The sequence below is a fragment of the Coturnix japonica genome, chromosome 17 (assembly GCF_054131305.1).
Source record: "Coturnix japonica strain WE chromosome 17, WE-NBRP24, whole genome shotgun sequence".
Classification (NCBI taxonomy): domain Eukaryota; kingdom Metazoa; phylum Chordata; class Aves; order Galliformes; family Phasianidae; genus Coturnix; species Coturnix japonica.
In genome coordinates, this window is record NC_140679.1 from 810,082 (window position 1) to 824,688 (window position 14,607).

The 14,607-nt window shown below is 60.9% G+C and overlaps 1 protein-coding gene across 1 annotated transcript in view; it reads right to left on the reverse strand.

Moving 5' to 3' along the window:
- Window positions 1-456: 456 nt before the first annotated feature.
- Window positions 457-14,607, reverse strand: part of CDIPT (CDP-diacylglycerol--inositol 3-phosphatidyltransferase) — a 33,855-nt gene continuing 19,704 nt past the window's right edge. The window contains exons 5-7 of the mRNA XM_085518245.1: window positions 7,111-7,192; window positions 1,641-3,782; window positions 457-1,171 (exon numbers count right to left, since the gene is read on the reverse strand). Of these exons, the coding sequence (XP_085374371.1) occupies window positions 3,655-3,782; window positions 7,111-7,192 (210 nt within the window). The 3' untranslated portion in view covers window positions 457-1,171; window positions 1,641-3,654. The remainder of the gene's footprint in view (window positions 1,172-1,640; window positions 3,783-7,110; window positions 7,193-14,607) is intronic.

Consider the following 14,607-nt stretch of genomic DNA (forward strand, 5'->3'; position numbering starts at 1 on the left):
CCATAGACCCCATAGAGCCCATAGAGACCCCATAGAAACCCCATAGACCCCATAGAGCCCCATAGACCCCATAGACCCCATAGAAACCCCATAGACCCCATAGAGCCCATAGAGACCCCATAGAGCCCCATAGAACCCCATAGAAACCCCATAGACCCCATAGAGCCCATAGACACCCCATAGAGCCCCATAAAACCCCATAAAGAACCCATAGAGCCCCATAGACCCCATAGAAACCCCATAGACCCCATAGAGCCCATAGAGCCCCATAGACCCCATAGACCCCATAGAAACCCCATAGACCCCATAGAAACCCCATAGACCCCATAGAAACCCCATAGACCCCATAGAGCCCATAGAGCCCCATAGACCCCATAGACCCCATAGAAACCCCATAGACCCCATAGAAACCCCATAGACCCCATAGAAACCCCATAGAGACCCCTATATCCAGAGTCACGTGACCTCCACAGTTTTTATTCATGATGGGGCGTGGCCACGGGGGCGGTGGGTGTGGCCTGATTGGTCCCGGCGGGCTGCGATTGGTCGAGAGGAAAGTGGGCGGGGCTTTATGGAGTGCAGCGACCAATGGGAAGAGGGCAGGGCATGAAAGGGGGGCGTGGCTTAATGGAGGGGGGCGTGGCTTAATGAAGGGGGCGTGGCCTATGGCTCCATTGGGTTCTATTATGTCAATGGCGGCCAATGGGGTGGGGGCGTGGCCTATGGGGGCGTGGCTTAATGAAGGGGGCGTGGTCTATGGGGTCGTGGCTTAATGAAGGGGGGCGTGGCTTAATGAAGGGGGCGTGGCCTATGGGTCCATTGGATTCCATTATGCCAATGGCGGCCAATGGGGTGGGGGTGTGGCCTATGGGGGGCGTGGCTTAACGAAGGGGCGTGGCTTAATGGAGGGGGCGTGGCCTATGGGTCCATTGAGGTCCATTATGTCAATGGCGGCCAATGAGGTGGTGGGGGGGGGGTGTGTGGCTTATGGGGGGCGTGGCTTAATGGAGGGGGCGTGGCTTAATGAGGGGCGTGGCTTAATGAAGGGGGCGCGGCCTATGGGGGCGTGGCTTAACGAAGGGGCATGGCCTATGGCTCCATTGAGTTCCATTATGTCAATGGCGGCCAATGGGGAGGGGTTGGGGGCGTGGCTTAATGAAGGGGGCGTGGCCTATGGAGGGCGTGGCTTGATGAAGGGGGCGTGGCCTAATGGAGGGGGCGTGGCTTAATGAGGGGCGTGGCTTAATGAAGGGGGCGTGGCCTATGGGCCCATTGAGTCCCATTATGTCAATGGCGGCCAATGGGGTGGGGGCGTGGCCTATGGGGGCGTGGCTTAACGAAGGGGGCGAGGCTTAATGGAGGGGGCGTGGCCTATGGGTCCATTGAGTCCCATTATGTCAATGGCGGCCAATGGGGTGGGGGCGTGGCCTATGGGGGGGGGGGGGGGGGTGGCTTAATGGAGGGGGCGTGGCTTAATGAATAGGGCGTGGCTTAATGAAGGGGGCGTGGCCTACGGGTCCATTGAGTTCCATTATGTCAATGGCAACCAATGGGGTGGGGGCGTGGCCTATGGGGGGCGTGGCTTAATGGAGGGGGCGTGGCTTAATGGAGGGGGCGTGGCTTAATGGAGGGGGCGTGGCCTATGGGTCCATTGAGTTCCATTATGTCAATGGCGGCCAATGGGGGGCGTGGCTTAATGAAGGGGGCGTGGCTTAATGGAGGGGGCGTGGCCTATGGATCCATTGAGTCCCATTATGTCAATGGCGGCCAATGGGGTGGGGGCGTGGCCTATGGGGGGCGTGGCTTAATGGAGGAGGCGTGGCCTATGGGTCCATTGGGTTCCATTATGTCAATGGCGGCCAATGGGGTGGGTGCGTGGCCTATGGGGGCGTGGCTTAATGAAGGGGGCGTGGCTTAATGGAGGGGGCGTGGCCTATGGGCCCATTGGGTTCCATTTTGTCAATGGTGGCCAATGGGGTGGGGGCGTGGCCTATGGGGGGCGTGGCTTAATGAAGGGGGTGTGGCTTAATGAAGGGGGCGTGGCTTAATGGAGGGGGCGTGGCCTATGAGTCCATTGGGTTCCATTATGTCAATGGCGGCCAATGGGGTGGGGTTGGGGGCGTGGCTTAATGAAGGGGGCGTGGCCTATGGGCCCATTGAGTCCCATTATGTCAATGGCGGCCAATGGGGTGGGGGCGTGGCCTATGGGGGGCGTGGCTTAATGAAGGGGGCGTGGCTTAACGAAGGGGGCGTGGCATATGGGTCCATTGGGTTCCATTATGTCAATGGCGGCCAATGGGGTGGGGGCGTGGCCTAATGTGGGCGTGGCTTAATGGAGGGGGCGTGGCTTAATGAGGGGGGCGTGGCTTAATGAAGGGGGCGTGGCCTATGGGTACATTGAGTTCCATTATGTCAATGGCAGCCAATGGGGTGGGGGCGTGGCCTAATGTGGGCGTGGCTTAATGGAGGGGGCGTGGCTTAATGGAGGGGCGTGGCTTAATGAAGGGGGTGTGGCCTGTGGGTCCATTGAGTTCCACTATGTCAATGGCGGCCAATGGGGGGCGTGGCCTATGGGGGGCGTGGCCTATTGTGGGCGTGGCCTAATGGAGGGGGCGTGGCTTAATGGAGGGGGCGTGGCCTATGGGTCCATTGGGTTCCATTATGTCAATGGCGGCCAATGGGGTGGGGGTGTGGCCTAATGGGGGCGTGGCTTAATGAAGGGGGCGTGGCTTAATGGAGGGGGCGTGGCCTACGGGTCCATTGAGTTCCATTATGTCAATGGCGGCCAACGGGGTGGGGGCGTGGCCTATGGGGGGCGTGGCCTAACAAAGGGGCGGGGCTTAATGGAGGGGGCGTGGCTTAATGAAGGGGGCGTGGCCTATGGGTCCATTGAGTCCCATTCTGTCAATGGCGGCCAATGGGGTGGGGGCGTGGCCTATGGGGGGCGTGGCTTAATGAAGGGGGCGTGGCCTATGGGGGCGTGGCTTAATGAGGGGGGCGTGGCCTATAGGTCCACTGAGTCCCATTATACTTAATGAAGGGGGCGTGGCTTAATGAATGAAGGGGGCGTGGCTTAATGAAGGGGGCGTGGCCTATGGGGGCGTGGCTTAATGAGGGGGGCGTGGCCTATGGGTCCATTGAGTTCCATTATGTCAATGGCGGCCAATGGGGTGGGGCCTGGCTTAATGGAGGGGGCGTGGCTTAATGAAGGGGGCGTGGCCTATGGGCCCATTGAGTTCCATTATGTCAATGGCGGCCAATGGGATGAGGGTGGGGGCGTGGCTTAATGAAGGGGGCGTGGCCTATAGGTCCACTGAGTCCCATTATACTTAATGAAGGGGGCGTGGCTTAATGAATGAAGGGGGCGTGGCTTAATGAAGGGGGCGTGGCCTATAGGTCCACTGAGTCCCATTATACTTAATGAAGGGGGCGTGGCTTAATGAATGAAGGGGGCGTGGCTTAATGAAGGGGGCGTGGCCTATAGGTCCACTGAGTCCCATTATACTTAATGAAGGGGGCGTGGCTTAATGAATGAAGGGGGCGTGGCTTAATGAAGGGGGCGTGGCCTATAGGTCCACTGAGTCCCATTATACTTAATGAAGGGGGCGTGGCTTAATGAATGAAGGGGGCGTGGCTTAATGAAGGGGGCGTGGCTTAATGCCCCTTGCGTTCCCTTATGTCGATGGCGGCCAATCGCTTCGCGGCTTCTATCAGCTGCAGGGCGTTGAGCAGCGCCTTCAGAACAGCCAATGGGAGCAGGGCTTTGCGCATAGTAATGAGGGCTGTGGGGGAGGTGTTAAAGGGGAAAAAGGGTATAGGGTATAGGGGCTCATAGAACCCACATAGAACCCCATAGACCCCCATAGAGACCCATAGAGCCCCATAGCGACCCATAGAGCCCCATAGAGCCCCATAGAGACCCATAGACCCCATAGACCCCATAGAGCCCCATAGACCCCATAGAGCCCCATAGAGCCCCATAGGGACCCCATAGAACCCCATAGAAACCCATAGAAACCCATAGAGCCCATAGAGTCCCATAGAGCCCCATAGCAACCCATAGAGCCCCATAGACCCCATAGAGACCCATAGACCCCATAGAGACCCATAGACCCCATAGAGACCCATAGAGCCCCATAGGGACGCCATAGAACTCCATAGAGACCCATAGAGACCCATAGAGTCCCATAGAACCCCATAGAGCCCCATAGAGACCCATAGATTCCCATAGAGCCCCATAGACCCCATAGAGACCCATAGAGCCCCATAGCGACCCATAGAGCCCCATAGACCCCATAGAGACCCATAGAGCCCCATAGCGACCCATAGAGCCCCATAGACCCCATAGAGACCCATAGAGCCCCATAGATTCCCATAGAGCCCCATAGACCCCATAGAGCCCCATAGATCCCCATAGAGCCCCATAGCGACCCATAGAGCCCAATAGACCCCCATAGAGACCCATAGACCCCATAGGGACCCCATAGAACCCCATAGAGACCCATAGAGCCCCATAAACCCCATAGAGACCCATAGAGCTCCATAGAACCCCATACCGCCCCATAGAACCCCCCATAGCTCCCCATTACCCCATAAACCCCATAAGACCCCATTGACCCCATAGCCCCCAATTGACCCCATAGCCCCCCATTGACCCCATAGCCCCCCATAGCCCCATAGCCCCCCATTCACCCATAGCCCCCCATTACCCTATAGCCCCCATAGCCCCCCATTACTCCATAAACCCCATAAGACCCCCATTACCCTATAACCCCCCATAGCCCCCCATTACCCCATAAACCCCATAGCCCCCCACTCACCCCATAGCCCCCCATTACCCCATAGCCCCCCATTACCCCATAGCCCCCCATAGCCCCCCACTCACCCCATAGCCCCCTATTGCCCCATAGCCCCCCATTACCCTATAGCCCCCCATAGCCCCCCATTACCCCATAAACCCCATAAGACCCCATTGACCCCATAGCCCCCCATTGACCCCATAGCCCCCCATTGACCCCATAGCCCCCCATAGCCCCATAGCCCCCCATTCACCCATAGCCCCCCATTACCCTATAGCCCCCATAGCCCCCCATTACTCCATAAACCCCATAGCCCCCCACTCACCTCATAGCCCCCCATTACCCCATAGCCCCCCATTACCCCATAGCCCCCCACTCACCCCATAGCCCCCCATAGCCCCCCATTACCCCATAGCCCCCCATAGCCCCCAATAACCCCATAGCCCCCCATTCACCCCATAGCCCCCCATTATCCCATAGCCCCCAATAACCCCATAGCCCCCCATTACCCCATAAACCCCATAAGACACCATTGACCCCATAGCCCCCCATTACCCCATAGCCCCCCATAGCCCCCCACTCACCCCATAGCCCCACATTACCCCATAGCCCCCAATAGCCCCATAGCCCCCCATTACCCCCTAGCCCCCCATAACCCCCCATTACCCCATTCACCCTATAGACCCCCACTGACCCCATAGACCCCATAGACCCCATAGCCCCCCATTACCCCATAGCCCCCCATTCACCCCATAGCCCCCCATTACCCCATAAACCCCATAGCCCCCCACTCACCCCATAGCCCCCCATTACCCCATAGCCCCCCATAGCCCCATAGCCCCCCATTACCCCATAGCCCCCCATAGCCCCATAGCCCCCCATTACCCCATAGCCCCCCATAGCCCCCCATTACCCCATAGCCCCCCATAGCCCCATAACCCCCCATTCACCCCATAGCCCCCCATTACCCCATAGCCCCCCATTCACCCCATAGCCCCCCATTACCCCATAACCCCCCATTACCCCATAGACCCCATTGACCCCATAGCCCCCCACTCACCCCATAGCCCCCCATAGACTCTATACAGCCCCATAGAACCCCATAGAGCCCCATAACCCGCCATAGACCCCCATAGACCCCATTGACCCCATAGCCCCCCATTCACCCCATAGCCCCCCATTACCCCATAGCCCCCCATAGCCCCCCACTCACCCCATAGCCCCCCATTACCCCATAGCCCCCCATAGCCCCCCATTACCCCATAGCCCCCCATAGCCCCCTATTGCCCCATAGCCCCCCATTCACCCCATAGCCCCCCATTGACCCCATAACCCCCCACTCAACCCATAGCCCCCCATTACCCCATAGCCCCCCATAGCCCCCCACTCACCCCATAGCCCCCCATTACCCCATAAACCCCATAAGACCCCATTGACCCCATAGCCCCCACTCACCCCATAGCCCCCCATTACCCCATAAACCCCATAGCCCCCCATTACCCCATAGCCCCCCACTCACCCCATAGCCCCCCATTACCCCATAAACCCCATAGCCCCCCACTCACCCCATAGCCCCCCATTACACCGTAGCCCCCCATAACCCCCCATTCACCCCATAGCCCCCCATTACCCCATAGCCCCCCATAGCCCCCCACTCACCCCATAGCCCCCCATTACCCCATAAACCCCATAAGACCCCATTGACCCCATAGCCCCCCACTCACCCCATAGCCCCCCATTACCCCATAGCCCCCCATAGCCCCCCAATCACCCCATAGCCCCCCATTACCCCATAAACCCCATAGCCCCCCATAGACCCCATTCACCCCATAGCCCCCAATAGCCCCATAGCCCCCCATAGCCCCATAGCCCCCAATAGCCCCATAGCCCCCCATTACCCCATAGCCCCCCACTCACCCCATAGACCCCCATTGACCCCATAGCCCCCCACTCACCCCATAGCCCCCCATAGCCCCCCATAGCCCCCCACTCACCCCATAGCCCCCTATTGCCCCATAGCCCCCCATTGACCCCATAGCCCCCCACTCACCCCATAGCCCCCAATAGTCCCATAGCCCCCCATAGCCCCCCATTCACCCCATAGCCCCCCATTCACCCCATAGCCCCCCATTACCCCATAGCCCCCCATAGCCCCCAATAACCCCATAGCCCCCCATTCACCCCATAGCCCCCCATTACCCCATAGCCCCCCATAGCCCCCCATTACCCCATAGCCCCCCATTACCCCATAGCCCCCCACTCACCCCATAGCCCCCCATTACCCCATAGCCCCCCATAGCCCCCCACTCACCCCATAGCCCCCCATAGAAATACTCCAAGTAGAGGCAGCAGAAGAATCCCTCGTTGGCAGCACACAATGTGAACAGCAGCGCCTATGGGGCAAAAAGGGGGGAGAAATCTATGGGGCTGCCCCATAACTGAAACATCCAGCCCCATAACTGCCCTACCCAGCCCCATAACCATTCCTTCTGCCCTATATATCCCTCCCCTGCCCCATTATCTGCTCCCTAACCCCATATCTACTCTCTCCTGCCCCATAATTGCCCTCTCCAGCCCCATAACTGCCCCCTAACCCCATATCTTCCCTCTCCAGCCCCATATCTGCCCCCCTCACCCCATATCTGCCCTTTCCAGCCCCATAACTGCCCCCTAACCCCATATCCACCTTCTCCAGCCCCATAACTGCCCCCCCACCCCATATCTGCCCTCTCCTGCCCCATAGCTGCCCCACATCCCCCCCTTCCCCCCCTCCAGCCCCATATCTGCCCTCCCCAGCCCCATAGCAGCCCCAATCCACCACATATCTGCCCTCTCCTACCCCATAGCAGCCCCAACCCACCCCACATCTGCCCTCTCCTGCCCCATAACTGCCCTACCCAGCCCCATAACCATTTCTTCTGCCCCATAATTGCCCCCTAACCCCATATCTGCCCTCCCCAGCCCCACATCTGCCATGTCCAGCCCCATATCTGCCCTCTCCTGCCCCATAACTGCCCCTCACCCCATATCTGCCCTCTCCTGCCCCATAACTGCCCCCTAACCCCATATCCACCTTCTCCAGCCCCATAACTGCCCCCCTAACCCCATATCTGCCCTCTCCAGCCCCATATCTGCCCTCTCCTGCCCCATAGCTGCCCCACACCCCCCCATACCCCCCCCTCCAGCCCCATACCCCCCCCTCCAGCCCCATATCTGCCCTCCCCAGCCCCATAGCTGCCCCATATCTGCCCCCTAACCCATATCTGCCCCCCCAGCCCCATATCTGCCATCTCCAGCCCCATATCTGCCCCCCTAACCCCATATCTGCCCTCCCCAGCCCCATACCTGCCCTTTTCTGCCCCATAGCTGCCCCATAGCTGCCCCATATCTGCCCCCCTCACCCCATATCTGCCCCCCTCACCCCATAGCTGCCCTCCCCAGCCCCATAGCTGCCCCCTAACCCCATATCTGCCTTCTCCAGCCCCATATCTGCCCTCTCCTGCCCCATAACTGCCCCCTAACCCCATATCTGCCCTCTCCTGCCCCATAGCTGCCCCACATCCCCCCCTCCCCCCCTCCAGCCCCATATCTGCCCTCTCCTGCCCCATATCTGCCCTTTCCAGCCCCATAACTGACCCACCCTGACCCATATCTGCCCCCTAACCCCATAGCTGCCCCATAGCTGCCCCATAGCTGCCACCCTCACCCCATATCTGCCCCCCTCACCCCATATCTGCCCTCTCCTGCCCCATATCTGCCCCCCTCACCCCATAGCTGCCCTCCCCAGCCCCATAGCTGCCCCCTAACCCCATATCTGCCCCCTCCAGCCCCATATCTGCCCTCCCCAGCCCCATATCTGCCCCCTAACCCCATATCTGCCCTCTCCTGCCCCATAGCTGCCCCACACCCCCCCACACCCCCCCTCCAGCCCCATATCTGCCCTTTCCAGCCCCATATCTGCCCCCTAACCCCATATCTGCCCTCCCCTGCCCCATAGCTGCCCTTTTCTGCCCCATAGCTGCCCTCTCCTGCCCCATAGCTGCCCCCTAGCCCCATCCCCCCCCTCCAGCCCCATATCTGCCCTCTCCTGCCCCATAACCATTCCTTCTGCCCCATATGTACCTCTCCTGCCCCATATCTGCCTCCCCAGCCCCATATCTGCCCTCCCCTGCCCCATAACCATTCCTTCTGCCCCATAACTGCTCCCTAACCCCACATCTGCCCCCTCAGCCCCATATCTGCCCTCTCCTGCCCCATATCTGCCCCCTAACCCCATACCTGCCCTCTCCAGCCCCATATCTGCCCGACCCTGCCCCATATGTACCTCACCTACCCCATATCTGCCCTCTCCTGCCCCATAACTGACCCACCCTGCCCCATAACTGCCCCCTAACCCCATATCTGCCCTTTCCTGCCCCATATCTACCCCCCACCCCATATCTGCCCCCTAACCCCATATCTGCCCTCCCCAGCCCCATACCTGCCCTTTCCTGCCCCATAGCTGCCCCATATCTGCCCCCCTCACCCCATAGCTGCCCTCCCCAGCCCCATAACTGCCCCCTAACCCCATATCTGCCCTCTCCAGCCCCATAACTGCCCCCTAACCCCATATCCACCTTCTCCAGCCCCATAACTGCCCCCCTCACCCCATATCTGCCCTCTCCTGCCCCATATCTGCCCTCTCCTGCCCCATATCTGCCCTCTCCTGCCCCATAGCTGCCCCACACCCCCCCATACCCCCCCTCCAGCACCATATCTGCCCTTTCCAGCCCCATATCTGCCCTCTCCTGCCCTATAGCTGCCCCCCTAACCCCATATCTGCCCTCCCCTGCCCCATATCTGCCCTTTCCAGCCCCATAGCTGCCCTCACCTGTCCCATATCTGCCCCCTAACCCCATATCTGCCCTCTCCTGCCCCATAGCTGCCCTTTTCTGCCCCATAGCTGCCCCATAGCTGCCCCATATCTGCCACCCTCACCCCATATCTGCCCCCCTCACCCCATATCTGCCCTCCCAGCCCCACATCTGCCCTCTCCTGCCCCATATCTGCCCCCTAACCCCATATCTGCCCTCTCCAGCCCCATATCTGCCCTCTCCTGCCCCATATATGTCCCCCTAACCCCATATCTGCCCTCCCCAGCCCCATACCTGCCCTTTCCTGCCCCATAGCTGCCCCATATCTGCCCCCCTCACCCCATATCTGCCCCCCTAACCCCATATCTGCCCTCCCAGCCCCACATCTGCCCTCTCCTGCCCCATATCTGCCCCCTAACCCCATATCTGCCCTCCCCAGCCCCATATCTGCCCTTTCCAGCCCCATATCTGCCCTCTCCTGCCCCATAACAGCGTCACCCTCCCATTCCCCCCCCTCCAGCCCCATATCTGCCCTCCCCTGCCCCATAGCTGCCCCATATCTGCCCCATATCTGCCCCCTAACCCCATATCTGCCCTCCCCTGCCCCATAGCTGCCCCATATCTGCCCCCCTCACCCCATATCTGCCCTCTCCTGCCCCATAACTGCCTCACCCTCCCATTCCCCCTCCTCCAGCCCCATATCTGCCCTCTCCTGCCCCATATCTGCCCTCCCCTGCCCCATAGCTGCCCCATATCTGCCCCATATCTGCCCCCCTCACCCCATATCTGCCCTCTCCTGCCCCATAGCTGCCCCACACCCCCCCACACCCCCCCTCCAGCCCCACATCTGCCCTTTCCAGCCCCATATCTGCCCCCTAACCCCATATCTGCCCTCCCCTGCCCCATAGCTGCCCTTTTCTGCCCCATAGCTGCCCCATATCTGCCCCCCTCACCCCATAGCTGCCCCCCTAACCCCATATCTGCCCTCCCCAGCCCCATATCTGCCCTTTCCAGCCCCATATCTGCCCTCTCCTGCCCCATAACTGCTCCCTAACCCCATATCTGCCCTCTCCTGCCCCATATCTGCCCTCTCCTGCCCCATAGCTGCCCTTTTCTGCCCCATAGCTGCCCCATATCTGCCCCCCTCACCCCATAGCTGCCCCCCTAACCCCATATCTGCCCTCCCCAGCCCCATATCTGCCCTTTCCAGCCCCATATCTGCCCTCTCCTGCCCCATAACTGCTCCCTAACCCCATATCTGCCCTCTCCTGCCCCATATCTGCCCTCTCCTGCCCCATAGCTGCCCCACACCCCCCCATACCCCCCCTCCAGCCCCATATCTGCCCTTTCCAGCCTCATATCTGCCCTCTCCTGCCCCATATCTGCCCCCTAAACCCATATCTGCCCTCCCCTGCCCCATAGCTGCCCTTTTCTGCCCCATAGCTGCCCCATAGCTGCCCCATATCTGCCCCCCTCACCCCATATGTGCCCTCTCCTGCCCCATAACTGCCTCACCCTCCCATTCCCCCCTCCAGCCCCATATCTGCCCTGTCCTGCCCCATAGCTGCCCCACATCCCCCATCCCCCCTCTCCTGCCCCATAGCTGCCCCACACCCTCCCATCCCCCCCTCCTGCCCCCTTTTCTGCCCCATAACTGCCCCCTAACCCCATATCTGCCCTCTCCTGCCCCATATCAGGCCCCTAACTCCATATCTGCCCTCTCCTGCCCCATATCTGCCCCCTAACCCCATATCTGCCCCCTCCAGCCCCATATCTGCCCTCCCCAGCCCCATATCTGCCCCCTAACCCCATATCTGCCCTCTCCTGCCCCATAACTGCCTCATCCCCCCATTCCCCCCCCTCCAGCCCCATATCTTCCCTCTCCTGCCCCATAGCTGCCCTCTCCTGCCCCATAACTGCCCCCTAACCCCATATCTGCCCCCTAACCCCATATCTTCCCTCTCCTGCCCCATAGCTGCCCTCTCCTGCCCCATAACTGCCCCCTAACCCCATAACTGCCCCCTAACCCCATATCTGCCCCCTAACCCCATATCTGCCCTCTCCTGCCCCATAGCTGCCCTCCCCAGCCCCATAACTGCCCCCTAACCCCATATCTGCCCCCCAACTCCATATCTGCCCTTTCCAGCCCCATATCTGCCCTCTCCTGCCCCATATCTGCCCCCTAACCCCATATCTGCCCTCCCTAGCCCCATAGCTGCCCCATAGCTGCCCCATATCTGCCCTTTCCTGCCCCATAGCTGCCCCACATCTGCCCCCCTCACCCCATATCTGCCCCCCTCACCCCATATCTGCCCTCTCCTGCCCCATATCTGCCCCCTAACCCCATATCTGCCCCCTAACCCCATATCTGCCCTCTCCAGCCCCATATCTGCCCTCTCCTGCCCCATAACTGCCCCCTCACCCCATATCTGCCCTCTCCTGCCCCATAGCTGCCCTCCCCAGCCCCATAGCTGCCCCATAGCTGCCCCATAGCTGCCACCCTCACCCCATATCTGCCCCCCTCACCCCATATCTGCCCTCCCCAGCCCCACATCTGCCATGTCCAGCCCCATATCTGCCCTCTCCTGCCCCATAACTGCCCCCCTCACCCCATATCTGCCCTCTCCTGCCCCATAGCTGCCCCACACCCCCCCATACCCCCCCTCCAGCCCCATATCTGCCCTCTCCTGCCCCATAGCTGCCCTCCCCAGCCCCATAGCTGCCCCCTAACCCCATATCTGCCCTCCCCAGCCCCACATCTGCCATGTCCAGCCCCATATCTGCCCTCTCCTGCCCCATAACTGCCCCCTAACCCCATATCCACCTTCTCCAGCCCCATAGCTGCCCCCCTCACCCCATATCTGCCCTTTCCAGCCCCATATCTGCCCTCTCCTGCCCCATAGCTGCCCCACAGCCCCCCACACCCCCCCCTCCAGCCCCATATCTTCCCTCTCCTGCCCCATATCTGCCCTCTCCTGCCCCATATCTGACCCCTAACCCCATATCTGCCCTCTCCTGCCCCCTAGCTGCCCTTTCCAGCCCCATATCTGCCCTCCCAGCCTCATATCTGCCCTCTCCTGCCCCATATCTACCCCCTAACCCCATATCTGCCCTCCCCTGCCCCATAGCTGCCCTTTTCTGCCCCATAGCTGCCCCATAGCTGCCACCCTCACCCCATAACTGCCCCCTAACCCCATATCTGCCCTCTCCTGCCCCATAGCTGCCCCACACCCCCCCATACCCCCCCCTCCAGCCCCATATCTTCCCTCTCCTGCCCCATATCTGCCCTCACCTGCCCCATATCTGCCCCCTAACCCCATATCTGCCCCCTAACCCCATATCTACCCTCTCCAGCCCCATATCTGCCCTCTCCTGCCCCATAACTGCCCCCTAACCCCATATCTGCCCTCCCCTGCCCCATAGCTGCCCTTTTCTGCCCCATAGCTGCCCTCTCCTGCCCCATAGCTGCCCCCTAGCCCCATCCCCCCCCTCCAGCCCCATATCTGCCCTCTCCTGCCCCATAACCATTCCTTCTGCCCCATATGTACCTCTCCTGCCCCATATCTGCCTCCCCAGCCCCATATCTGCCCTCCCCTGCCCCATAACCATTCCTTCTGCCCCATAACTGCTCCCTAACCCCATATCTGCCCCCTCAGCCCCATATCTGCCCTCTCCTGCCCCATATCTGCCCCCTCAGCCCCATATCTGCCCTCTCCTGCCCCATATCTGCCCCCTAACCCCATACCTGCCCTCTCCAGCCCCATATCTGCCCCACCCTGCCCCATATGTACCTCACCTACCCCATATCTGCCCTCTCCTGCCCCATAACTGACCCACCCTGCCCCATATCTGCCCCCTAACCCCATATCTGCCCTTTCCTGCCCCATATCTGCCCCATAACCCCATATCTGCCTTCTCCAGCCCCATATCTGCCCTCTCCTGCCCCATAACTGCTCCCTAACCCCATATCTGCCCTCTCCTGCCCCATATCTGCCCTCTCCTGCCCCATATCTGCCCTCTCCTGCCCCATAGCTGCCCTCTCCTGCCCCATAACTGCCCCTCACCCCATATCTGCCCTCTCCTGCCCCATAACTGCCCCCCTAACCCCATATCCACCTTCTCCAGCCCCATAGCTGCCCCCCTAACCCCATATCTGCCCTTTCCAGCCCCATATCTGCCCTCTCCTGCCCCATAGCTGCCCCACACCCCCCCATGCCCCCCCCTCCAGCCCCATACCCCCCCCTCCAGCCCCATATCTGCCCTCTCCTGCCCCATAACTGCCCCCTAACCCCATATCCACCTTCTCCAGCCCCATAACTGCCCCCCCACCCCATATCTGCCCTCTCCTGCCCCATAGCTGCCCCACATCCCCCCCTTCCCCCCTCTCCTGCCCCATAGCTGCCCCACACCCTCCCATCCCCCCCCTCCTGCCCCCTTTTCTGCCCCATAACTGCCCCCTAACCCCATATCTGCCCTCTCCAACCCCATATCTGCCCCCCCACCCCATATCTGCCCTCTCCTGCCCCATATCTGCCCCCTGCCCCATATCTGCCCCCCCAGCCCCATATCTGCCCTTTCCAGCCCCATATCTGCCCTCTCCTGCCCCATAGCTGCCCCACACCCCCCCATGCCCCCCCTCCAGCCCCATATCTGCCCTCTCCTGCCCCATATCTGCCCCCCTCACCCCATATCTGCCCCATAACCCCATATCTGCCTTCTCCAGCCCCATATCTGCCCTCTCCTGCCCCATAACTGCTCCCTAACCCCATATCTGCCCTCTCCTGCCCCATATCTGCCCTCTCCTGCCCCATATCTGCCCTCTCCTGCCCCATAGCTGCCCTCTCCTGCCCCATAACTGCCCCTCACCCCATATCTGCCCTCTCCTGCCCCATAACTGCCCCCCTAACCCCATATCCACCTTCTCCAGCCCCATAGCTGCCCCCCTAACCCCATAT